This window comes from Muntiacus reevesi, chromosome 8 (genome assembly GCF_963930625.1).
Source record: "Muntiacus reevesi chromosome 8, mMunRee1.1, whole genome shotgun sequence".
Lineage (NCBI taxonomy): Eukaryota > Metazoa > Chordata > Mammalia > Artiodactyla > Cervidae > Muntiacus > Muntiacus reevesi.
The window spans coordinates 6459411-6486363 of NC_089256.1; the positions used below are offsets into that span (position 1 = coordinate 6459411).

A 26953-nucleotide genomic window follows, 5' to 3' on the forward strand; every position below is an offset into this window, starting at 1 on the left:
AATAAATATTTAATATTATTTTTAATTAAAATTAATTGAAAGAAATAAAGGAAAGTCTTGATTCCATAAGACTGCAGTTGTTCTTAGAAAAACAAATTCTCTGTAAATCTTAACTAATTAATAGTAACAGAAAAAGACATTGTTGGAAAATATCTTTTTAAAAAAGAGAGCGATGCCAGCAAAGAAATACTATTTTCAAAACATAACAGGGATCATCAGTGAGAACTGATGATCCGGATTTTGTCTTATATTTGGCACAATAATGACAATTCAGTCACAAATCGCATGCTGAAAACTCATTTCTAACTCCTAATCCCCCTCCCAAATAGAAACTATCTCCCTATTCTCACACACCAGTAAATACAGAATCTACTGACACTGTACGTGTGTACAGAGGGGTGTGTGTGTGTGTGTGTGTGTGTGTAGGTATGCTTAAAGTAAGAGAATTAGGGTAGGAGTTAAAATATGATAGAATCCCTCTTTTATTTTCCCCTTTCTGTCCTTGGAGCTGGGTGTTTGAAGGAGGAACCCTACGTTTTCCAGCAACCAGCAAGCGTCAATACTTTTTATTTAAAAGCAACTAGAGAAAAACACCGCCTAAAGCAAACCAAGGCCACCCCCCCCCCCCCCCCCCCATCATCTGTGGATCAAGGCACCAAGTCCCATTTGGGTACCACTTGGCAGGGGGTTCTCTTTCATCCTTCTCCTCACCGCCCCTGCCGGCGGGATGTGACCAGGACTGCGGGGCTCGGGGTGCCAGCGAGGACCGCCCGCCCGCCCCAAGAGAGGAGGAGGCTCCGGCCTGGGAGCCGCCCCCTCTCGCCGCTGGAGAACAAACGGGATATTCAGCAGTGGCCTGTGGCTGCCAGAGCAACTCCTCAGGGGACGTCCAGCGGCGAAGCAGACTGCACCGTAATCGCCTCTAGAAAAGCGCCCCGGCCCCGCCTGCCGCGCACACCCAGCTACCTGGGCTGCCCGGCGGCGGCGCGTGCGAGCGAGCGGGAGAAGCCGGGGTGCGGGGCGCGCCGGGGCGGGAGCGGAGCGCGCGGTGCTCCGGTGTGCGCGCCGGGGTGGGGCGAGCCCCGAGAGTCTCCACCAGCCATGAGGGGCGCGGGCGCCTGGGCCCCGCTCTGCCTGCTGCTGGTCGCCGCCGCCCAGCACTCGCGGCCGCAGCTCTCGGAGAGGTAACGCGACCCCCATCCGCACCCTTCCCCTCCTCCCTCCCTTCCCCTCGCCCGCTGCTTTGCTTTACCCAGTCCGCTTTGGGGCGCCGGGGGACCCACGCGCCACCAGGACACGGGACGGCGCCCGTCGTCGGGACTCCCTCCTGCGCCCCTAGTTTCGCCCGCTGGACCGCCCTGCAGCTGGCCAGCCACCACGTGGTAGGGGCTTAACCTGCCCTGGGTCTCCTCTGCCCGCAGCTTTATGCGGGTGCAAAGAAGCACTGGGGCCCAAGTATGTGAAATTTGGTTTACTTCTGTTTTCTTCCCCAAGAGGCTTTGCCCAGAGGCTTAAGCCTACGGAAAAGCCCGAGTTGCCCGGCGCCCGGAGCAGCTCCCGGAAAGTTAACTCTTCACCAGCCTCTGAGCTGCCAGACGGCTCCAGGACCTGGGCTGGGGGACTCATCCTATGGCAAACTTTGGCATCTCCTTTTCCACCTCCATCACCATCAACCTCCCTTCTCAGTGGGAGGCTCTGCCAATGGCCGACTATTTTCCAAAACGGGAAGAATTAGGCATCTCTTTTAATCTAGGAAATTAAAACTTTTCCACATTAACTAATTACTTGTCTATCTTTATAACCAAGCACTTCACAGAGCCTAGCTCTCACCCATTCTCTCTCACTCCCCCCAGTTACATTTTCTATTTACCATTTTCCAGTGACATCTTATCACTTGATAAGGGCTTGATTGCATATGGATGGTGGATGGATGGATGGATAGATCGGTAGATTGATCTTGTTATTATGGTGTTACTATGGGGGAGATAGTTGTAGCTGGACTGAATGTTTTATTAGGCTATAATTTAAATATTCTAAGAGCTAATAAGTATTTCAAATTCCCTATATGATCCAGACACTTAATAGTCAGTATTCATTTTATCCCTATTAATAAACTACATCTTCCTGAAATTGACAGTGAATTGTTAGGCTCTGTTTCAGATTTCTTTTCCTCTCTTATTTTCCCAGACCTGTTTTCACATGTGGCGGCATTCTTACCGGAGAGTCTGGATTTATTGGCAGCGAAGGTTTTCCTGGAGTGTACCCTCCCAATAGCAAATGTACCTGGAAAATCACAGTAAGCAGTTTTTAAAAGAGAATTCTCCAAAAATGAATACTAGAATCAGTGGAAGAGCTGCTGCTTTTTTTCTCTGGTGACAGAATTTGGGTTGGGGGTAAATGTCTGAAATAGTGAAATGTTGGCTTTGCCTCAACTATTTGGGAGATTTTTAATAGAACTGGTGGTGTCCTGCGTTAACAATTAGGAAGGGCTCGAGATAATGCTTGGAGGGATCAATTCTTAAAGCAGATGTGTTTTCTGAAAACCCAGTTGGACTCAGCTGAATTTCATGGATTCAGAATGAAGGCTATTTTCAGGCAAAGGCCCCTTGTAAAGACTTTTAGGAGCTATTTATTGCTCCTGCATTTCATAAATGTCTCCCAGTGGTGGATAGAAAATCAAAGGTAGTACTCACTTCTGACTACTTTATATCCATTGGAGGGCGGTTAGGCAAAAGAAAAAGAAAAAACAAATCCTATTAATGTCTCTGACTTAAAACCACCCCTAAAGGGACTTCCATGGTGGTCTAGTGGCTAAGACTCTGAGCTTCCAATGCAGAGGGCAAGGGTTTGATCCCTGGTGGGGGAAGTTTCACATGCTGCAACTAAAAGTTAGCATGCTGCAACTAAAAGTTAGCATGCTGCAGCTAAAAAGAATCCCACAACACAAAATCCTGCATGCTGCAGCTAAGACCTGGCATAGACAAATAAATAAATATTTAAAAAACTAATACTCTGGTTTCTCTTCAGATCGTATAAATCTTTCGCCTTTTAAAAAACTAAATGATTGTTCTCACAAATGCATTTGAGGGGGATGGATATTTTTTAAAAACCACCACTAAAGGCAGTCTAAAAATAGAGAATAGTAGTAACTTAGTGGGGAAAAGGGCTTCCCTTGTGGCTCAGCTGGTAAAGAATCTGCCTGCAATGTGGGAGACCAGGGTTCGGTCCGGGATTGGGAAGATTCCCTGGAGACAGGAAAGGCTACCTACCCCCTCCAGTATTCTGGCGTGGAGAATTCCAAAGGCCGTGGGGTTGAAAAAAGTCAGACAGGACCAAGCAACTTTTACTTTCACTTTCGGGGGGAAAATGCCTAAATATCAAACAAAAACTAACAGAATGCCCAGGCTGGTTAGTAATAGCATAGATTAAGTTAAGTCAAGATAAGAAGTCAGATTTGGAGACAGCTAGCTTAAAAAAAATAAGTCTGGATTTAGTCAATTAGACTAAGTCATCTTTCCAGTCAGCACAGTAGTGACTGTTATCTTCTGTATTTTTTCATTTTAGGAAATTTGTTTAATAATTGAACACATTAGTTCACTGAAAGCTTCGTTCAGTGTCAGCCATGAATTATGATTTTTTAAAGTAGACACCTCTTGTTGAGCACTTACTGTGTGCCAGAAGTTAACAGGCATAATTTTACCGAATCTCTGAAATCACTGTGAGAAAGTACTATTATTCCCCTATTATAGATGAGGAAACTGAGGCCCAGAGCAGCGGTATAAATGTTCATACTCAGCTGCTTCAATTGTGTCCAACTCCATTGTAGCCCTTCCAGGCTCCTCTGTTCACGGGGGTTCTCCAGCAAGAATACTGGAGTGGGTTGCTATGCCCTCCTCCAGGGGATCTTCCTGACCAAGTTATGAAACTTGGGTCTCTTGCATTACAGGTAGATTCTTTACTGCTGAGCCACCAGGGAAGCCCCTCGAAATATTGATATTAGCATAAATGTGAAATAAGGCTCTGAAACAAACATGTAACTTGGTTTTCATGCTATAGTTGTGTTTCAGTTGTAAGTAAATGGCTATGAGTTAAATATGACCCAAGGAAATTAGGGACCGAGAGGCATCTTGTGCCTGACAAGTAGACTCCATGGTTAGCCCAGGGTTTGGGGTGTTAGGGGCATTGTTAGTGTTGGAGGGAGAGAGGAGGGTGTCCAGTGAAAGTTCTCTTTGACAAACTAGAGTGCTCTAGAGAGCCCTGACTACCCCATTCTTATGTATGGGGGAGGGAAGTATTAATGGATGCTGCATATGGATACAATGCAAAGGTGAGGTAAGTGGGCTCACATTTCTTCACTCATAAGCTGTGTGATGGATTTATCTTCTTTAAACCTCAGGATTGTTGTAAAGACAACATGAAATGGTACATATAAAGCTCTTGGGCTGAGTGCCTGGGATGTAATAAGTTCTCACTAAATATTAGCCAACACTGTTACCCTTTGTTGCTGGTATTGACTCATCTTTCCTTCTGACCCGCAGGCAACGTGGCAGATCACTGCCACCTGCTTAGTATATTGGCTCAGCTGGGCGTGGCATCAGCTTAAAGCAGCTCATCTTTGATGGAGCAATCAATGTTGTCATGTACCTTTAGGAGATTTTTGTACTTCAGTTCTCCTATAATCTTGTTGGGGAGATTCTATGTGAGTTAGGACTAGGTCAGCTCCCAGTTAAAGGGATCCAAAGTAACAGTGGCTCAAACCAGAAGCTTGGGTTTCCCTGGTGGCTCAGTGGTAAAGAATCTGCCTGTCAATGCAGGAGATGCAGGTTCGATCCTTGGGTTAGGAAGATCCCCTGGAGAAGGGAATGGCAACCCACTGCAGTATTCTTCTCTGGGAAATCCCATGGACAGAGAAGCCTGGCGTGCTACAGTCCATGGAATTGCAAAGAGTCAGACACAGCTTAGCAACTAGAGCAACAATAAAACCAGAAGCTTGGTTCTCTCTTACATGAAAGGATCTGGAGATAGACAATCCAGAATTGGTGTGGCTGCTTCAAATCATTAGTAGCTCAGTATCCACTCAGATGTGTGCTCAAGTTCCAGCCATCAGGTAGGTACATGGTCTAACCAGCAAAAAGGAAGAGAAGAAGGGCACAGATCCTCCCTTGAAGGACATTGTGCAGAATTACATGTACCTCGCTGTTCACATCACATTTGCCAGTTATTAATTACATGGCCCCTTCTAGCTGCAAGGAAGCCCTAGAATGAAGGCTTCATGTCAGGAATCCGTGTGCTCTGCTAAAATCCAGAAGTCGTCTTTTGAATAAACGTCTTCTATCAACTGTGGAAAGAAGGGAAAACAAGCAGACGACAGGCAGTCTCTGTGACATATTTATTTGTGGTTTGCCTAGGCTGCCCGAACTAATGTTCAAAAGTTGAGTAACAAATGCCAGCCTTTTTAGAAAAATATATATTTTTAGAAAGCATAGGTAATGTACAAGAAAGGATGGCACAGTTTGTTTTTCTAGTGAAAAGCTTTATATTTTTCACTCTTAGCTGGTTGATTCTATTTCAAGCGGCTGCCACTTGTATGTTTGCATGTGAGTAGCACCAAGAACTTCCAGAGGAGCCCAGCACATTCTCCTGGTTATAATTGTACCCTCAGCAGAATGTTCACAAAGGCCGTGGATGCTCTCCAGGTTGTAGTTTGACGGTATCTTCTTTTCTTCATATTTCACAAGGAAAAGAACTGCATCATTGGTAAAAATCTTTATAGTTCTTCCTCATGGTCCTCTCGTGTGTCAGAGTAGCTAAAAGGAGCTCCCTAGCTTCTGTGTATCCCTGGGTTGATAAAAGAAGGAGAAGTGTGGTTGGGCTACAGTTTGTAGAAGCTTGTAGCCCTAAGGTCTATTATTCATTCAACAAATGTATGTTGGGTCTTGGATATCACTGGAGTTATGGTGAACAAGCTCCTTGCCCTCATGTGGCTAGCTAGCATCCTAGTTTGGAGAGATAAGGCAATTAATGTTTAAACAAACAAGTAAATAAGAAAATATTAAGTAGTGATGAATGAATTATAAAAATAAAGTGGATACTACTTCACACCCATTAGGATGGCTACTATAAAAAATAGAAAATAGCAAGTGTTGGCAAAGAAGTGGAGACATTGGAACCCTTGTGCATTGCTGGTAGGAATGTAAAATTATGCAGCTGCTGTGGAAAACAATGGGACACTTTCTCAAGAAATTAAGCACAGAATTATCGTAGTACCCAGAAATTCCACATCAGGGTGTATACCAAAAAGAAGTGAAAGCTGGAATTTGAACAGATATTTATATGTCCATGTTCTTGGCCACGTTATTCACAATAGCCAAAAGGTAGAAGCAACCCAGGTATCTATCTACAGATGAATGGACAAACAAAATGTGGTATACAGAGGAATATTATTCAGCTTTAAATATTAAAGAAATTCTGACACATGCTACAACATGGATAAAGCTTGAAGACGCTATGCTAAGTGAAATAAGCCAGTCACAAAAGAACAAATATTGTATGGTTCTTTTAACACGGGGGCACCAAGAGTAGTCAGAGTTAGAGCAAGGAAGTAGAATGGTAGTCTTCTCAGGCTGGGGAGTAGAGGAAAGGAGTTAGTATTTAATGGATATAGAGGTTCAGTTGGGAGGGATGAGAAGGTTCTGGAGATGGATGTTGGTGATGGGTGCACCACGGTGTGAATGTACTTAATGCTACTGACCTGTACACTTACAATAATGGCGAGAACAGATACATTTTATGTTATGTATATTTTACCAAGATAAAAAATATTTTTGAAATAAAATAAGGGAATTTTCTCGTGGCTCAGTGGTTAGGATGCTACACTTCCATTGCCGAGGGTGCAGGTTCAGCCCCTGGTCAGGGAAATAAGATTCTGCAAGCTGCATGGTACAGTCAAAAAATGATAAGAATAATTAAAAAGAGGAGTGGAGTATTAGATAATAATTGTATAATTCACTTACATGAAATATTCAGAAAAGGCAAATCCGTAGAGACAAAGAGTATTATCCATTAGTGTTTGCCTGTGGCAGGGGATAGGTAGGTATGGGATTAACAGTTTATAGTCATGAGGGATCTCAAGAAGGTGGAAATAGTCTAAAATTGACCTTTGGTGGTGGTTGTGCAACTTGGTATTTTCACTGAAAGTGCACTTAAAATGGGTCAGTTTTATAATATGTTAATATTCCTCAAGAAATTTGTGAAACAACTAAACAGACATAACCTAGTGGTGGAATAGCAGGAGCAATGAATGAGGTGATCGGGAAAGACGAAGGTGACATTTGAATTGAGGCCTGAGTGATAAGGAGCCAGCCATGTGAATGTCTGGGGAAGAGCATTTTAAGCAGAGGGACCAGCAAGCATCCGTACAGAGGCCCTGAGATTCAAAGAAGCTTGACTTGTCTGAAGAACAGCCAGGAGATCAGTGTGGGTGGGACCAGAATGAGCAAAGGGGATGATTAGAAAAGAAGTAAAAAAGGTGAGCAGGGCCTTGCAGGCCATGGTGAAGAGGTTGAATTTTTTAAGTAGGAAGCTACCGGAGAATCTTAAGCAAAGGACTGAGATGATCTGATTTTTTTTTAAAGATATTTTTCTTTGATGTGGACCATTTTTAAAGTCTTTATTGAATTTGTTATAATATCATTTCTGTTTTGTGTTTTGGTCTTTTATCCTCCAGGCATGTGGGATCTCAGCTCCCTAACCAGGGATTGAACTCACACACCTGAATTGGAAGGCAAAATCTTAACCCCTGGACTGTCAGGGAAGTCCTGAGATGATTTGATTTGAAAAGATGTTTCTGGCTGCTGTGTGGAAGATGAGTTGTAGGGAGCTAAGAGTAGAAGCCAGGAGACCAATTAGGAAGCTCTGTAGTCTCCAGGAGAGAGGTGGTAGAATGGACAGGGGTAGTTACCAAGGAGATGAAGAAATATGGAGCCTTCTGCCTTAAGCAGTTGTCTTAAAGGTTATGAATGCAGCAGGGGTGGAGCAGTACCAGCCAAGAGGCCCGATGCTCCAGGCTGTCTCTGGACCCTTCCTTATCACCTGCTCCAGACAGGGCTGTGTTCTGGTGTAGCCTCAATCAAGGAAGTCTATTAAAGGCTTTCGGAAAGCCAGTGGATTCAGTCTACCTTCCAGCTCCTGCAGTTAGTAAACTGAGGCATTCCCACTAGTGATTCAATATCATAGAGACCCTCAAGATGGAAGAGTCTCAGAGTAGCCCTCAAACTCAAGTTCCCTTAACTAGAAATATCCCGCCTCTCACCCCTCATCTGCCTCCCAGTGCATTCTTCTAGACTGGAGATGTGTCCCAGCAAGGTGGCTTTCACCACCAAATCCCTTGTCATTAAGCTGTGTCTTATCAGTGGGGGGATTGGGGAAAGTCTGATGTTAATGTCTGTATACTTTGAGAAAGGTGAAGGCTAGCTAGTGGTCACAAGCAAACTTTCTAGCCATTTGTATTGGACTTTCTGATTTGGAAGTTCACTCTGCAGGGTGGAAATTTAGATTTGTCCTTAAATTATAGTACTTAAAAGAATTCATTGCTATTCTGTGGACAGCTGCACTGTCTAAATGAGCAATCAACATTGGCTATTTCAATTTAAACTTAATTAAATTTAAGTTAAAAATTTTTAATCCAGTTCCGTGGAGCTTCTCTGGTGGTCCAGTGGCTAAGACTCTGCACTCCCAATGCAGGGGATCCAGGTTTGATACCTGGTCAGGAAACTAGGTCCCAGATGCCACAACTAAAGATCCTGCATGCCACAACTAAGACCTGGCATGGCCAAATAAAACTTTTAAAAAATCCAGTTCCTCAGTCATATTTCAAATGCTCAGTGGCCACATGTAGATGGCAGTCACCGTATTAGACAATATTTAATATGAATATATCCATCATCACAAAAAGTTCTTTTGGACAGTGCTGTTGTAGAAAATGTTCAAGGTGTTTTTTTTTTTTTTTAATTGGAATGTAGTTCCTTTACAACATTGTGTTCGTTTCTGCTGTATAGCAAGTAAATTAGCTATATCTCCACCCTCTTAGACCTCCCTTCCAACCCCCCGGCACCAACTTCCCATCCTTCTAGGTCATCACAGAGCACCGAGCTATGCTCCGTGTTCTACACAGCAGCTTCCTGCTAGATACCTGTTTTACACATGATAGTGTGTATATGTCAATGCTACTCCCTCAATTTTCCCCACCCTTTCCCTCCCTTGCTGTGTCCACATGTCTGTTCTCTAAGTCTGCGTCTGCATTCCATCCCTGCAGATAGGTTCATCAGTACTGCTCTTCTAGATTTCATATATGCAGTATGACCTGCATAACTCAAAAAGACACATGTGCTCTAATGTTCCCTGCAGCACTGTTTACAATATCCAGGACATGGAAGCAACCTAGATGTCTACTGATGAATGGATAAAGAAGATGTAGTGTGTGTGTGTGTGTGTGTGTGTGTGTGTGTGTATACACACACTGGAGTATTACTCAGGCTTAAAAAGGAAGGAAATTGAGTCAGCTGTATTGGTGTGGATGAACCTAGAGCCTGTCATATGGAGTGAAGTTAGTATTCATTCAGTTCAGTCGCTCAGTTGTGTCCGACTCTTTGCGATCCCATGAATCGCAGCACACTAGGCCTCCCTGTCCATCAGCAACTCCCAGAGTCCACCCAAACCCATGTCCATTGAGTCGGTGATGCCATCCAGCCATCTCATCCTCTGTCGTCCCCTTCTCCTCCTGCCCTCAATCTTTCCCAGCATCAGGGTCTTTTCAAATGAGTCAGCTCTTCACATCAGGTGGCCAAAGTATTGGAGTTTCAGCTTCAACATCAGTCCTTCCAATGAACACCCAGGACTGATCTCCTTTAGGATGGACTGGTTGGATCTCCTTGCAGTCCAAGGGACTCTCAAGAGTCTTCTCCAACACCACAGTTCAAAAGCATCAATTCTTCGGCACTCAGCTTTCTTTATAGTCCAAGTCTCACATCCATACATGACTACTGGATAAACCATAGCCTTGACTAGACAGACCTTTGTTGACAAAGTAATGTCTCTGCTTTTTAGTATGCTGTTGGTCTAAGTTGGTCATAACTTTCCTTCCAAGGAGTAAGTGTCTTTTAATTTCATGGCTGCAGTCACCATCTGCAGTGATTTTGGAGCCCAGAAAAATAAAGTCAGTCACTGTTTCCCCTGTTTCCCCATCTATTTGCCATGAAGTGATGGGACCAGATGCCATGATCTTAGTTTTCTGAATGTTGAGCTTTAAGCCAACTTTTTCAGTCTCTTCTTTCACTTTCATTAAGAGAGAGGCTCTTTAGTTCCTCTTCATTTTCTGCCATAAGGGTGGTGTCATCTGCATATCTGAGGTTATTGATATTTCTCACAGCAATCTTGATTCCAGCTTGTGCTTCATCCAGTTCAGCGTTTCTCATGATGTACTCCGCATATAAGTTAAATAAGCAGGGTGACGATATACAGCCGTGACGTACTCCTTTTCCTATTTGGAACCAGTCTATTGTTCCATGTCCAGTTCTGACTGTTGCTTCCTGACCTGCATATAGGTTTCTCAAGAGGCAGGTCAGGTGGTCTGGTATTCCCATCTCTTTCAGAATTTTCCACAGTATATTGTGATCCACACAGTCAAAGGCTTTGGCATAGTCAATAAAGCAGAAATAGATGTTTTTCTGGAACTCTCTTGCTTTTTCAATGATCCAGTGGATGTTGGCAATTTGATCTCTGGTTCCTCTGCCTTTTTTAAAACCATCTTGAACATCTGGAAGTTCATGGTTCATGTATTGCTGAAGCCTGGCTTTGAGAATTTTAAGCATCACTTTTATTAGCGTGTGAGATGAGTTAGTATTAGATTTTACTAATTAATTTTGCTGAGTGTGTTCTAAAAAATATTCAAATCAAATTTGCTGAGTGTATTCTAAAAAAAGAGTTCAAATCAGAGAATTTGAGGATTAAGAAATTTTAAAATATTTTGTTATCAGTGATGGGGTTAAGGGTTTCTTAGTTTCCTTTATGAGCTGATGTTCACTACTGTGACCTAAGGAGTGTCTGCATAATATACTAAGCCTGCATACATAGGGGTGGTCAGGAGTTAAGTGTGATTTGACAGCTGAAGGATCTCTAATTTTTAGGAAATGGTGGCTGGTCTTCTGAACAGGCTTGGAAGGACATGATTGGGTTGAGGCAAAAGTCATCCAAAGTGATTGAAGGAAGAAAAAACAAAAAACAAAGTGATTGAAGGATAAGAACTATTACTAGTAACTGCACCTGTATCAAGCCTGGCAACATGAAGTGTATCTCCACTTATTGGCGTATCACCACCTGGACCTCTCTATTACAGTGGTCCTTGTGCTGGGCACATATGCCCAGAGGGGCAGGACTGTGCTGGAGATGGTCCTGCCGGAGATCGCCCCTCCCCACTCCAAAAGTCAGGAAGAGTGGACCATTGTCAACAAGAGCACAGCCAGTGGGATATGGCTTACTGGTACATTAGCAAGCACATTTATGAAGAGACCCGTAAGCATGGTTCTAGGTGCTGGAGACACAGATGAATACGTGGGAGATGTGAGCATGGCGGGCTGGGCAGCCTGGGATGATGTGTTTCCCAGGCTCTGAGTGGGAAGGGAGGTAAAGCCCAACAGGCGCCTTGACTTCTTGATTCCAGGGGCACAAAGATCACCATTCTATTAGTGGTTTCCTTATAAATTCGTTGCTAACTTGGCACATCATCAATTCTTCTGAACCTTGATAGTCTCATCCATAACTTGTTCATTTTTCAATCTCATAGTAGAACTAGAAATTCATAGTGATGATGTGAAACAATTTTTTAAAATAAGAAGACCATACATAGGTAGCAAAATAATACCTTGCGAAAGCAATTCTATTCAGTTTGACTTGGGCTGCATTTGGTATGGCCAGCTAAGTGGAACCAGCTGAACCTTTGTTTATAGCAACTATGCAAATTAGAGGAAACTTGAAGCCTAGAACCTTCTGGGAACTCTCCTCTACTAGGTATGTAGAAATTGTTATTTTAAATTGGTTCCTGACGTTAAAACTAAATATTCCATCTGAATTGCTGTTATTATCTAAAGAAATAGCAGTTGGTATGCAGATGTCAGTGAAAATTATTCTGTCCTTACATTTAAAAGTGGGCATCATTAACAAAACAGTTTTTAAAATGAGATAATTCATGTATGTGGTCCTATTGTTATAAATCATCATTGAAATTGCAAGGTATTTATGATTTATATCTCTTCTTTATTTCCAACTTTTTTTAAAGGCACTGAAATTAGAGAGCAGATTATTGAAGGTTTCAGTTATTATTTTTGGCAGAAATCTGGCTTGGGAAAAAACCAGCTAACATTTGAGCAGTTTAAAATTTGGTACTGGAGGTTCCTTTAACTCTGAAGTAAGTAATGTGGGCCGATTAGAAAGTCACAGACCTATGCCAGAAATAGGAGGAGAATTACAGCGATGAATAGAGTCAGTCCCATTTAAGCTGAAAGTATGTGGCAAAGTTTTCCTTGTTTGGCTAATTAACACAGAAGAAAAAGGCATCAATTGTCATATGTAGATCTTCAGGTTCCCCAAGTAATATATGTACTGTCACTTTGATAGCTACCTTTTTTCTTCTGTTCAACTGGAATTAAATATACTATTTATTATGTAGGTCACAGATCTAAAATAATAACATGTAGTTATTTCATCTGCATCCTATTCCATGATGTCAGTGGATACATGTCCATTTCACAAATAGTGAAACTGAGGTCTAAAGCATTTGTATCTTTACCAATATCCCTGAAAATGGCATGAAAAGACTAGCACATTTCTAACTTGGCAATACAAATGCACTCTTATACCCTTCTGTAACAAATAAACAAACATTCATTCAATGCTTGTTGAGCATCTACTATGTACTGAGTATTGGGTGGGGTCCTGGGAGTAAAAAGGGAAGACCTAGTTTCTATCCTTTGGAGAAGGAAATGGCGACCCACTCCAGTTTTCTTGCCTGGAGAATCCCAGGGGCGAGGGAGCCTGGTGGGCTTCCATCTATGGGGTCGCACAGAGTCGGACACGACTGAAGCGACTTAGCAGTAGAAGCAGCAGTTTCTATCCTTAGGGAATTTATAATCTGGTAGGGAGTAGTTAGAGTTCCCTGGTGGCTCAGTGGTAAAGAATCCACCTGCCAATGCAGGAGACCTGGGTTCAATCCCTGGGTTGGGAAGATCTGGAGAAGGAAATGGCAACCCACTCCACTATTCTTGCCTGGGAAGTCCCATGGACAGAGGAGCCTGGTGGGCTGCAGTCTATGGAATTGCCAAAGAGTCTAACATGACTTAGCGACTAAACAACAACAGGGAGTAGTTAGATAAGAAAATCAAGGACTTCCCTGATGGTCCACTGGTCTACTTGCCAGTGCAGGGGACACCAGTTCAATCTTTGATCCAGGAAGATCCCACATGCTGCGGGGCAGCTAAGTCCATGCACCACAACAATGGAGCCCGAGCCCTAGAGCCTGTGAACTGCAACGACCAAAGCCCATGAGCCCTAGAACCGGTGCTTCACAACTAGAGAAGTCACCACGAGGAGTAGCCCCTGCTTGCTGCAACTAGAGAAAGGCTTCATGCAGCAACAAAGACCCAGTGCAGCCAAATATAAATGAATAAATGGATAAAATTTTTTAAAAATAAACACCTTAAAAATAGAAAATCAATAGCAATTCTGTTGTATAAATAATTATGCTGCTCACTGTAAGTATAGTTTCAAGTATTGATAATGTGGAATAAGGCTTATGAGATTTTAAAAATTATTTAAGATTTTAGATGATTTAAATGAAAATAGTTCTTACCTCATGCAAAGAGTAAAAGATGTTATGACTCATTTTACCTCTGTGCTGCTCTGAGACTTGAGAAACTGTTATATGCCCTTTGTTTGACAGCACAGGGCTATTTCACAACACATGCCTTGATATTTCGAAGTATGCCTAACAAACAATGATGTATAGGCATTCCTGTACCATGGGGGGATTTTGTTACTAATGTGTGTTAAAGTCATCATATGGAATACATCCTCCAAAAGCCTGATTAAATTTAAATGGCATTCACATTTAGTTTAAAGAAATGATAGACTGAAAATGTGATTGGGATGTACATCCTCATAACCTTCATATGGCTTCATGAAAATAAAGCAGGGGTGGGACATGGAATTTCACAGAAATTAATACATATAGTGATTGTTAAGATTAGCACTAGGTATATAATTTGAGAAAACAAATAGGGAATTTAGACAGGAACTCAATATTTGGCCTTCAACACATATTTCCTGGCTTTAAACTACATGTAGGATTTAGAGTTAAATAGAGATTTAAATTCCAGTCTTAACTGTGGGGTTTGTCTTAATGTAGATATACATTGATTGGGCTAGGCTTCATTATTCCAGCTGCCTGACTAGTAATTTAACCCAGTGCTTGACTTAATATTTATGTCTAATTCCTTAGTAAAGATGAGTACAGTTAACAGCAATGTCTCATACCCAAATTTGATTATATGAACAAGAAAAGAGCGCCATAGCTTCTGGTTGCTTGGTTCTTAATTAGGAGAGTGTCATTCAGAAACTTTGTGATTCTTACAACCGTTAAGTGTGTGTGTGTGTGTGTGTGTGTGTGTGTGTGCGCGCGCGCGCGCTCAGTCGCTCAGTCGTGGCCGACTCAGCCGTATCTTGGACTCTAACCTGCCAGGCTCCTCTGTCCATAGGATTTTCCAGGCAAGAATACTGGAGTGGTTGCCATGCCCTTCTCCAGGGGATCTTCCCAATCCAGGGACTGAACCTGCACCTCCTGCATTGCAGACGAATTCTTTGCCCAGAGATCCATTGGGGAAGCCCCCTTGTGACCCTTAAATTGTTCCAGTGAGGTTTCAGTTGATAAAACACTGGAAGAATTAAAACGTTTTCCTTGCTGCCTTCCATCCTTCTGAGAAGGAGAGAGGAATATAGATCCTAAATAAATAAGCCAAGTAGATGACGTTTTCCCACTGGGGCCCCAGTCCAATTTTTCTAAATTTGTTTATTTCCCTGTTTGCCTTTAAGGGCTTCTGTTGCTTGTTTCTGTTTTGTTTTTCTTTGCTTTCTCACATGGAAATCAAATATGCTTTTGTTGATTAACAACATGATGTTTATTAATGTGCTTATTTGTACTGCCTGTATTTTTAGTGCTTGGTGAGGGCAGATGCCTTAGCAAGGGCTTAATGAATAGAGAAGGAAATGAGAGACCATGAAAATGGACTCCTCTTTGGGTAATTTTTCTGAAAAAGATTCTCTTTAATAATATATTAACGACAAAAAGTCATTTTTCTGAAATATTGCTATAATAGAGCACAAATATAGCAATCTAAAACTCTGTATTAAAAAGCTGTCTAATGAAAAAGCATTTAACAGAGGTAAAATACCCAGAAGTGATTTTAAATATTTTATTATTAAAAAGACTGGTGGAGTTACTTTCCCAGAGTTCCCTTTCTCAGAGTTCAATTTGTGATATGGAATTATAGGCAAATTTGAATTGTTCCAAAAATCTTGCGGATTCCTTGCAACTGGGATGGGTTGCCATGGAGTGGTATTTCTCCTGGAGTGGGTTGCCATGTCCTCCTCCAGGGGATCTTCCCCACCCAGGGATGGAACCTGAGTCTCCTGCATTGCAGGCGGATTCTTTACTGGCTGAGCCGCAGGGAAGCCCTTGAACTCACGCACCCACCCCTTATAAATTAGCAGCTTTATCAACAGTCACAATGGCACTGTGGGGGTACTCTTGAGTTTCTTACTCTAGGAGCTTGGGAGAATAGAAGTGTTTTCTTCAGTCACATTATTTCTTAGATCATAAGAGTTAATGTGGCAGGTCTCTGGAAAACCAGTATGCTGCTGCTGCTGCTAAGTCGCTTCAGTCATGTCTGACTCTGTGCAACCCCATAGACGGCAGCCCACCAGGCTCCCCCGTCCCTGGGATTCTCCAGGCAAGAACACTGGAGTGGGTTGCCATTTCCTTCTTCAATGCATGAAAGTGAAAAGTCAAAGTGAAGTTGCTCAGTTGGGTCTGACTCTTAGCGACCCCATGGACTGCAGCCTACCATGCTCCTCCATCCATGGGATTTTCCAGGCAAGAGTACTGGAGTGGGGTGCCATTGTCTTCTCCAGGAAAACCAGTATAAATTTCTGAAAATAAATGGGACACCCATAGAAATGTGGGGAGTTGCAGTTAAAGCAGGACAAGTCATCCCCCTAAGTGTCACCTCTCTCTCACCACCTCTCCAACACACTGCTAAGCATGACACATAAAAAAAATAGTGTTTGCCAAAGTGTGGAGGGAGGGGGAGACCTCTTAGTCACAGATGGGCTATTCCGTGGACCAGGCTGAGAAGAAACACAGGGAAGCCAATGGAGATTGGATTGCTGTTTACTGCTCCCAGAAAGGAGTTGGTATTGTTACTGACTAGGGTTCTTGGCCTTTCTTAATCAATGGAGACTGATAAGAGGCCAGACAAGAAATTCAGGCAAGGCTTCACTGGGGCCTCTGCAGCAGCAGAGGGGAGTGAAAACATGTAGCACGTTCCCTTGCTCATTCCCTGAGGAGGGTTGAGCTGGTTCTTCACACAGGGGTGAGGGTGGGGTGTGTCCTGGGGTTGGGTCGGAGAGGTGGCTGAGGTGGTGTTGAGTGCAGGGGTCATGCGCAGTACCCTGCTTTGCTCCTCGCTCTTCAGAAGTGGCAGTTGGGTATTTGGTCTCTTTGTATCTTGTTGTCCAGAATTTGCCCCAACTGCACATGTGCACGACTCTTTTCAGTCCCTTAAAATTTCTTTGTATTTTGTTGATGGAAGAGATGTTTTTCCAGGTACAGGCACTGCAGCAAAAGGTCTGAAGGCCTGTCTCAGTGGGGGTCTGATGGAGGTCTGACCCAGACTTCCTAAAAGCCTGGGCTATGACTGATCTTCTGTGAAGAAATCATGCTTCATGACAATTTAAGATACCTACCAGAGATCAGGTGCTGGGTTGGGCACAGAGACTGTAATGATTGGAAAACCATGTCCCAGAACAGCTTGGGATAATAAGGAGGAGTCAGAAGTCTGGGAGATGTCCGGGAAATGAATCACGGTAGCACAGTGTGAGAGGGTTCATGGTGGAACTTTGTGAGTATGGCATTATCCAGTAACGAGAAGAAAGGGCGTTGGCAAGTCATACTGAAATATCGTTCAGCCATTTGCTAGGAATGTGATGCAGTTTCCAGAACTTTCCAAAGTTGGTTATCATCGCCAGACCTGCCTCATAAGGGTAGTGTGAGGATTGAAGGAGGAAGTAGATGAAAGGCCCTTGGCACAGTGCTTGATGCAAGAAAGTACTCAATAAATGTTTTTTTTTTTCAACCTCTCTTCCAGGGTTGTAATAAGGCATAAAAGTGTGGTGTTTGTGTAGAACTTGTCTGCAAGCCAGTGCATTTCAAACTGGATGGTAATCCCTTTGGGGCATGGCTAGCTCCCACTGGAAATACCCATTCCTACTCACTATGTCCTTTCTTCACTTAAAATATGGTCTTTCATAAGACTTTGTCAACAGAAGCGCTTCCAAACCTTCCCTGATTCTCCTCAGGCCATGGGCCCTCAACCAACCACCCCCATCCCACACCACCTGAGAATGCCCTTTAACTTTTTTTAAAATTAATGGATAATTGCTTTACAGAATTTTGTTGTTTTCTGTCAAACCTCAGTGTGAATCAGTCATAGGTATACATATATCCCCTTCCTCTAGAACCTCCTCTCCCATCTCTTTCCCCATCCCATGCCTCTAGGTTGATACAGAGCTGCTGTTTGAGTTCCCTAAGACATACAGCAAGTTCCCACTGGCTATCTATACATATGGTAATGTAAGTTTCCGTGTTACTCTTTCCATACATCACACTCTCTCCGCCCCTCTCCCCAATGTCCAGAAGTCTGTTTTCTATGTCTGTGTCTCCATTGCTGCCCTGCAAATAAATTCATCAGTACCATCTTTCTAGATTCCATATGTATGTGTTAGTATACGATATTTATCTTTCTCTTTCTGATTTACTTCACTCTGTATAGTAGGCTCTAGGGTCTTCCACCTCATTAGAACTGACTCAAATGTCTTCCTTTTACGGCTGAGTAATATTCCAATGGTTATGTGTACCGCAACTTTATCCATCTGTCAATGGACATCTAGTTTGCTTCCATGTTCTAGCTATTGTAAATAGTGCTGCAGTGAACATTGGGGTACACACGTCTTTTTCAATTTTGGTTTCCTCAGGGTATATGCCTGGAAGGGGATTTCTGGGTCATATAGTGGTTTTATTCCTAGTTTTTAAAGAAATCTCCATACTGTCTTACATATGAAAATGCCCTTTAACTTTTAAAACTAAGATGTTAGAGGCAGAGAAGTAATTGCCAGCTAAAAATTAGAAATAATTTTCTGTCTTTAGAGATGAAGATTTTAATTCACTTTTGGAGCCTCAAACCATCAGAATAATCCCCATTATTACAAATTAACTAAGGAATTTATTCATTATTCCTAATAGAGACACTTCCATGAATATAGTTTCTAGAGCCAGACTGCCTGGGTTCAAACACCAGCTCTACTGTTGTGGTGGTGAATCTCCAATGATGACCTTTAAGTAACCTCACCTTCTGGTATTCACACCTTTTCCTAGTCCCTCCAAACACTGAATCTTGACTGACCTGTTGGGGAAAAATTGAGTGAGGCAAAAGTGACACTACATGACTTCTGGAGTTAGGGCATAAGAAATCTTAAAGTCTTAGACCCTTAAAACATGAACTCTGGGGGAAGCTAGCTGCCATGTAAGGACGACCATGCTGTGAGGAAGCCCAAGCTAGCCCTGTAGCGAGGCTTCATGGACAGAGAGAGAAATATGCTCAGACAACCCCCAGCTGTTCCAGTGTTCTGAGCTAGGATGTCAGACATGTGAGTGAAGAAGCCATCTTGGAGGACCAGCCCAGGTAAGCCTTCAGATGACTTAATCCCTAGCGGAGAACTGATAGTAATTGCATGAGATAATTCAAGCGAGAACCACCCAGCTGAGACCAGTGAATTCACAAAACATAAGAAATAAGAGTATATGAAAGAATCCGCCTGCCAATGCAGGAGATGCTGGTTTGATCCCTGGATTTGGAAGAACTTCTGGAGGAGGAAATAGCCACCCACGCCAGTATTCTTGCCTGGGAAATCCCATGGACAGAGGAGCCTGGAGGTCTACAGTCCATGTGGTTGCAAAGAGTCAGACATGACTTAGCAACTAAACAATAACAACACACTACTATATTTAAAATAGATAACCAACAAGGACCTACTATAAAATAATAATAAATACAATTTTTCAAAAAAGAAATGAGTACCTTGTTGTTTCAAGTCATCAAATTTTGGGGTTGTAACAGTTACTAGCTGTATGAGGTTTAGTTTGGAATTTGTTAGTTTCCTCCATGCCCCAGTTTCCTTATCTATAAACTACGGCTACTAACACTCCCTACCTCATAGGATCACTTTGAACATTAAGTTAGCTATTGCATGTATAGTGTTAAGAACAGTGGTAAATACTAAAATACTGTTAGCATGTAGTAAATACTAAAACAAAGATATTATTCATTCAGAAAATATTTACTGAATGCTTAGTATGTGTCAAGCCTTGTTTTATATTCTGAAGATACAGTACTGAAGGTTCTTGCATTGATGGTGTTTACTTTCTAGGGGGAAAGAGAGACAATAAAATAGATCATTGATTGTAGGATGGGGATGGGTACCATGAAGACAGTAAAAGAAGATAATGTAGTAGAGATTGACACTGATGATGTGACCTTTGAACTGAAACCTGAATGATGCAAAGCATCTCCCCACTGATGGTCCCTGAAGAAATGGTGAGGTCATCACTGCTCTGAATGCAGATGACTTGTTATGTGGCATTCAGCAATTTCTGAGGTTTCTTGTCCTTTGTGAATACGAAATATCTTCCAGATGATTATGAGTGCAAAGGCCTTACTCACAAATTAAGGTTAGCTCCTGTGGAGAGAATAATGGATTTGGTTTGCTTCTTTGTCTATTTATGTTTAAGTTGTTGGGTGTTTACTTTAGAAAGCTGCTTTAGAATGTAGGGAGGGTGGAGCTTAAGGGTCAGTTCTTGTGAGTAGTGTTGCCTTGGGTCCCAGGTGACACAGTGGGATGCAGAGTTGGGAGGCAGGTGTTCTTATCATCCCAGCTCACAAGTTTCTGCAACATTTTGCGGGGGGGGGGGGAGCAGAATCTTCGGAGCATCAGGAAACAGCACCCTTGAAGTAGATAGAGGCTTCCTGTTTATTGGCATGTTCAGGGGACTTGGATGGCACATCAGTCACCAGAAATGTTCTGTTTATCCATCCATCTGTGAAGGAACACTTAAGTTATTTCCACCTTTTGGCAATTTTGAATAATGCTGCAGCAAAGATGGATGTACAAGTGCCTGTTTGAGTCCCTACTTTTAATCCCTTTGGGCATACCCCTAGGAGTGGAATTGCTGGATCATGTAATTCTTGACTTTTTCAGAAGCCATCAGTTTGTTTTCCTGGAGAAGGAAATAGAAACCCACTCCAGTATTCTTGCCTGGAAAATCACACAGACAGAGGAGCCTGGCGGGCTATATAGTTCATGGGATTGCAGAGTCGGACACACTTGTTGACTGAGCACACACACTTATTTTCCAGCAGTAAGAGAAGAAAGACCTGTGAATGCTATCACTAGGGAGCCAGGCTGCTTTGTAGGCCTGCGTAGGTATCCCTTTGGGATAGTCGAGAACAACTGAGATTTTAGAAGGGATTCTGGCACACTCATCAAGTTAATATGAACCTGCACCATTGTTTTTAGGGATTACAACTAAGCATGTATTGTTTGGGGGATGCATATATGTAGCAGAAAAAAACTTTTTAGAGCAAGAGGTTTATCAGAATCCAGGCAGCTACCCTAAGAGTTGCCTATATACTTGTACTATATACACTATTATAATTGTGAGTTACAGTTTTAATGAACTTGCTTTATTATTCTCCATAAGTCTTATATATATATTTATCCATATAAATCTTAGCAATACATATATTGTTTCATTACTTGCATCATTGTATTTAGGGATTACAGTGGTGTAGAGACAATTTATAGAGACAAATCTTAGCTATTTATATATCTGAAAATAATGAAACTGTATTTCTTGTTAGAGAAATGAATCATAGAATTATTAAGTCAGAAAGGAGTTCCCAGTTAACATTCCTTGCTGTCTCTCTATACCACAATGAAGACTGGAATCTACTTCCCCTGTGACCCCATAACATCCGGGGAATATCTGTATTATAGCACTGATCACTGATCATCTGTTTACTAATCTGTCTTCTGTATTAAACTGCAAAGCTCTTGAGGACGAGACCCTTGTTTTAGTTTTCTGTTCTCCTAGTAGTTAACATGGTGCTTGACACATGCAGTAGTAGCTGAGTGAAAGAATGAATGTATAAATGAGTGAATGAATGAGTGAACAGATTCAGTGACCAAACCTGATTTTAGGCAGAACAGCATGGAAGCTACAGATCCCTGCAGAAGAGTATCTATTTATTGCCAAAGATCTCTGGGGAAGGAGACAATCTGAAGATGTTCATAATCTGCAGAATGCTGCTGCTGAAAGAAATGTTCCCTTCCTCCGTCCTCCCTTGTGTCTAGCTGTGTTACACATGTATGCTGTTTGCACTTTCCCCGGGGTTTGTGCATTATAAGTCACTGTATGATTGTACCAGCTGACTGACTGACATATCAGTGACATGAGCAGAACAACACACTCTGTGGATTGAATGTTGATTTTTGAATGTTTACTTTCCTTGCCAGTATGGGTGAACAGTCTTGGATGCATCGTGGAGTGAAGCTCTTCTGTGCCTTCTATTCCACTGCAGTGTTAGTATACGTGTACTCATGTATGTATTCATTTTGTATAGGCAACAGTACAATGCTGCACTATTTGTGTTGACTTTCAAAGCTGCAGCTTTACATATACAACCATTTGTGATTGGAATCTGTAAATAGTTGTATTTACTATCTGTTTTGAGAAATCGACGAACAGCTAATATAAATTAAGAGTGTATTCTACTAGCTAGTTCACTTTGGGAAAAATGTTACTGACTTTTCAAGCCAACCAATCCTACAAAAATGTGAGTGATATAGAGCTGAATGAAATAGATTAGATTATAGTATCATTTTAACATTTGTGGAATTGTTTGGTTAATGAGTGTTTATAACATCCAGTCACAACATCTTAAGTGTTATATTTAAGTTTACATATTTCATTCCATTTACACCCCACATCTTTTGGGGAAAAAATGTCATTTGAGGGGAATTCTTCACGTCTTGTGAGGATGAATTAACAGTATAAATTGTCATCTTGTTGATGATGATACTTCTTTCTGGCTGAATAGTGATTTCACAGTTCCCTAAGATATGTATTTAGTGATCCTGGGGACCTTTATGAGGGGAACAGACATGGTGGCTTCTGTCACAAATCCAGGCAACAAGAGACAAGATTTTTCTTTCCACTTGGTGTTATTTTGTGAGCTATGATAAAGACACAAGATGCAGCATCTGTTAGGGACACAACAGGGAACAATGCTGGTATGGAAACTGATGAAATTATTTTATTTGATTTATGCAAAAAATATTTACTGAGCACTGTGTTCCAGGTGGGCTTCTCTGGTGACTCAGTGATAAAGAATCCACCTGCCAATGCAGGAGATGCCGGTTGGATCCCTGGGTCGGAAAGATCTCCTGGAGAAGGAAATGGCAACCCACTCCAGCACTCTTGCCTGGAAGATTCCATGGGCAGAGGAGCCTGGCAGGCTATAGTCCTTGGGGTCACAAAGAGTCATACACAACTGAGCGACTAAATAACAACAACAACAACAACTGTGTTCCAGGCACTGTTTGGTCACCTGGGATACATCAAGGAACCTGGCAGACAGAGCTTCTTGCCCTTGAGGAGCTTTGCATGCCTGGCATGTGCTGGGAGCAGCGAAGAGGCCTGTGGTATGAACCAAGGGAAGGGGAGCAGATGCTGAGGTCAGACAGGGAAGTGAAGTGTGAAAGTTGTTCAGTCGTGTCTGACTCTTTGTGACCCCATGGACTGTAGCCTGCCAGGCTTTTCTGTTCATGGAATTCTCCAGGCAAGAATACTGGCGTGGATAGCCCTTCCCTTCTCCAGGGGATCTTCCCAACCCAGGTCTCCCACATTACAGGCGGATTCTTTACCATCTGAGCCACCAGGAGATCATATAAGGCCTGGAGACCAGTGTGAGCAAGGTAGTCTTATCAATCAGAGTCTCCATAGAAAACAGCACATTCAAAAGATGATGGTGGGGGGCAGGGGTGAGTGTTGTTTACAAAGAAGATGTTTAAAAAGGTTAGGGAAGCCTGGAGGAGGGAGATATTACTAGAACACAGGAGTCAACCTACAATGACCTCAGAGAAAGAACCAGAGAAGTTAACATCCTGATCTCACTCTTCCTATTTTCAGTTTCTTGTTGGGGCTTCCCATGGCTCCAGCACCCTGAAGACAATGGTTGATACACGGATCCAAGTCAACCACCCAGGAAGGGAAGTAGGGTGGAGATGGGAAGAGAATGGACCCAGAGGGACCAATGGAAGATACTGGACATGGGGAACCTGTGTCAGCGGTCTCCAGGGAAACAGGACCAATAGGAGCTAGATAAACATATACACACGTACAAGCATATGCATATGTGCGTATAAATATGCAACATCTATATGTATATATGGGCTTCCCAGTTGGCTCAGTGGGTAAGGAATCTGCAATGCAGGAGACACAGGAGATGAGGGTTCTATCCTTGGGTTGGAAAGATCCTCTGGAGAAGGAAATGGCAACCCACTCCAGTATTCTCTTGCCAGGAAAATTCCATGGACAGAGGAGCCTGGTGGGCTACAGTCCATAGGGTCGCAAAGAGTTGGACACGACTGAAGTGACTTAGCACGCACGCATACATATATACATCCACATATACACTTGCTGTGTTGTGCTCAGTAGTTCAGTCGTACATGCAACCCCATGGATCACAGCCGGCCGGGCTCCGCCGTCCATGGGGATTCTCCAGGCAAGAATACTGGAGTCAGTTGCCATGCGCTCTTCCAGGAGATCTTCCCAACCCAGGGATCAAATTCAGGTCTCCCGTATTGCAGGCGGAAGTTTTAGCATCTGAGCCACCAGGGAAGCTCGAGAACACTGGAGTGGGTAGCCTATCCCTTCTCCAGGGGACCTTCCCAACTCAGGAATCGAATTGGGATCTCCTGCCTTGCAGGTGGATTCTTTACCAGCTGAACTACCAGGGAAACCCCTCATATATACATATGTACATATAAATATATACACACGTATACATACACACATATACCAACACATGCTTGTGTGTGCTCAATCGCTCAGTCGTGTCCAACTCTGCAATGTTATGGACTGTAGCCTGCCAGGCTCCCTGTCCATGGAATTTTCCAGTCAAGAATACTGAAGTGGGTTGCCATTTCCTCCTTCAGGGGATCTTCCTCATCCAGGGATCAAACCCGAGTCTAATGTCTCCTGCATTGGCAGGCGGGTTCTCTACCACTGTGCCACAGAAGTACATATGTAAAGAGATTTGTTTCAAGGAATCCACTTATGAGATTGTGGAGGCTGGCCAATCTGAAATTTGTAATGCAGGTCAGCAAGCTAGCATTTGTCAGTCGGGGTTGAAGATGTTGCAGTCCTGAAGCAGAGTTCTCTCTACCTCAGGAAAACCTCAGTTTTGCTCTTAAGGCTCTTCAGCTGATTGGATGAGGCCCATCCACATTATCAAGATAATCTTTATTTTAAGTGAGGTGATTGTAGGAACTTCATTGGTAAAGATTCCACCTTGCAGGGGACTCAAGTTCAATCCCTGGACCAAGAATTAGGATCTCACTTGCTGCAGGGCAACTCAGCCCTCATGCCACCACTACAGAACCTGAGCGCCGCAACTAGAGAACCTATTAGCTGCATGGAAAGATCCAGCAGGCCACAACTAAGACCCAGCACAGTCAGATAAATAAATAAGTAGATTAATTAAAAACAATAAAACGAGGTGATTGTAGATGTGAACACATCTGTGAAATACCTTCACAGCAGCACCTAGATTAATTGAATCTAATTAATTAGATTCAGTTAGAATCTAATTGTGTGAGATTGAATCACTGGGTGCTACAGGCCAGCCAAGCTGAAACTAACCATCCAGAGCCAGTGCCGAGCTCTGGGCAAGCAGTGCCACAACACGACGGGTGTTTGTAATAGATGCCTGGATGCTGTGTTAAGAACAGAGCATGGGGGGTGTGGCAGGGATGGAAGAAGGGAGGTTAGTTAGGCGGCTTTTTCTATAATTTAGGCAAGAAGTAATGATGGCTTGGGAGCCACAGAGGAGTAGGTGAGAGCTGGTTAGTTTCTGGATATACTTTAAAGTAGAGCCAATAAGAATTGTTGATAGACAGAATGTGGGGGGGGGGGGGGGGGGAAGAGACAGGGAGGAGTTAAGGATGGCTTTAAAGTTACTGGTCTGAGCATACCGGAAGGATGAGACCAAATGTGGCAGGGAAGGTGGGATGGAGCAGATTTGCCGGGGTGATCAGGGGTGGTGTTTCAACATGTTAAGCTGGAGTGTACATCAGATCCCACACCAAAATGTCCTTCCAAATACTGCTTAACTTGGAAAGAGAACAAGTGGCAGTTAACAGTTGGCTTCCTATTAAATCAGTCCTTTAGGAAAATAAGGAAAATACAAACATGATCACATGACATCAGTGAGCCCCTGTCTTTAAAATTTGCAGTTTAAGGGACTGGCTGCAGTAGACGATATGCTTAGGTGTCTGGCAGCTGAAGATAAATGTGTTCATGCAAGTTTTTGAAATGAAGTGGCATATAGAATTAAAAAAAATAGCTTTGCTTCACTGATAATGTTGATAAAGACATTTCTTTTACTTCAAATGACTTGCTCTGGTGTATGACGGCAATAAATCTTATTTCTTGCCTAGAGTAAACCTATTATTCAGAGCCATAATGTCAGTATTTTGCATTAATAATTAGGAATTAGAACCTTTTGAGATTGAATTGAGGTACATAGGGTTTGGTTGCTGAGAATTTGGCATATTCCCAACACTGGATGTTTTTCTTCACTTTTCAGAGAAATAAATCAATAACATAATAATAGATATATTTTCTAACCATACCCAAATGCTGCAGCAGAACATGAAAAAACACTTTCTAGAGCTAAATGTTATCATAAACAGAATCAGGAACCCATTCACTGCTCCTGCCAAATTGAAGCAGTAAGCTTTCTAGGCCTTGAGTGTGATAAACCCATCAATCTGACATTTTACAGAATGCTGTCATTTATAATGAGAAGTCATTCTGTTATTCTGGATCCTGATTTGATTTGACTCACCAGAACTTTCTGACAGAGCCAGGAAACACTCACTGCCTTTCTTGACATTCTATGATTTTTAGTATTTTCTAACTTTTAGAAACAAGAATAAAAAATAAAACTGCCTCTGGGACTATTATAAAATGTATTGGCACACTTTTTTGTGAAAGTGTAATTGGTTTACAATGTGTTAATTTTTGCTATACAGCAAAGTGAGTCACATATGTGTGTGTGTGTGTGTGTGTGTGTACATTATTTTTTACATTCTTTTCCATTGTGGCTTAGTCATAGGATACTGAATATAGTTCTCTGTGCTATACAGTGGAACCTTGTTTTTATCATTGGCACAGTTTGTAATCACCCATCTTGTTTATGTGAAAATACTATTAATTATAAGATAGTAA

The 26953-nt window shown here is 42.5% G+C and overlaps 1 protein-coding gene across 1 annotated transcript in view; it reads left to right on the forward strand.

Annotated features, from left to right (window-relative positions):
* Window positions 1–830: 830 nt before the first annotated feature.
* Window positions 831–26953, forward strand: part of PCOLCE2 (procollagen C-endopeptidase enhancer 2) — an 82693-nt gene continuing 56570 nt past the window's right edge. Inside the window, exons 1-2 of the mRNA XM_065942629.1 lie at window positions 831–1184; window positions 2188–2296. Of these exons, the coding sequence (XP_065798701.1) occupies window positions 1102–1184; window positions 2188–2296 (192 nt within the window). The 5' untranslated portion in view covers window positions 831–1101. The remainder of the gene's footprint in view (window positions 1185–2187; window positions 2297–26953) is intronic.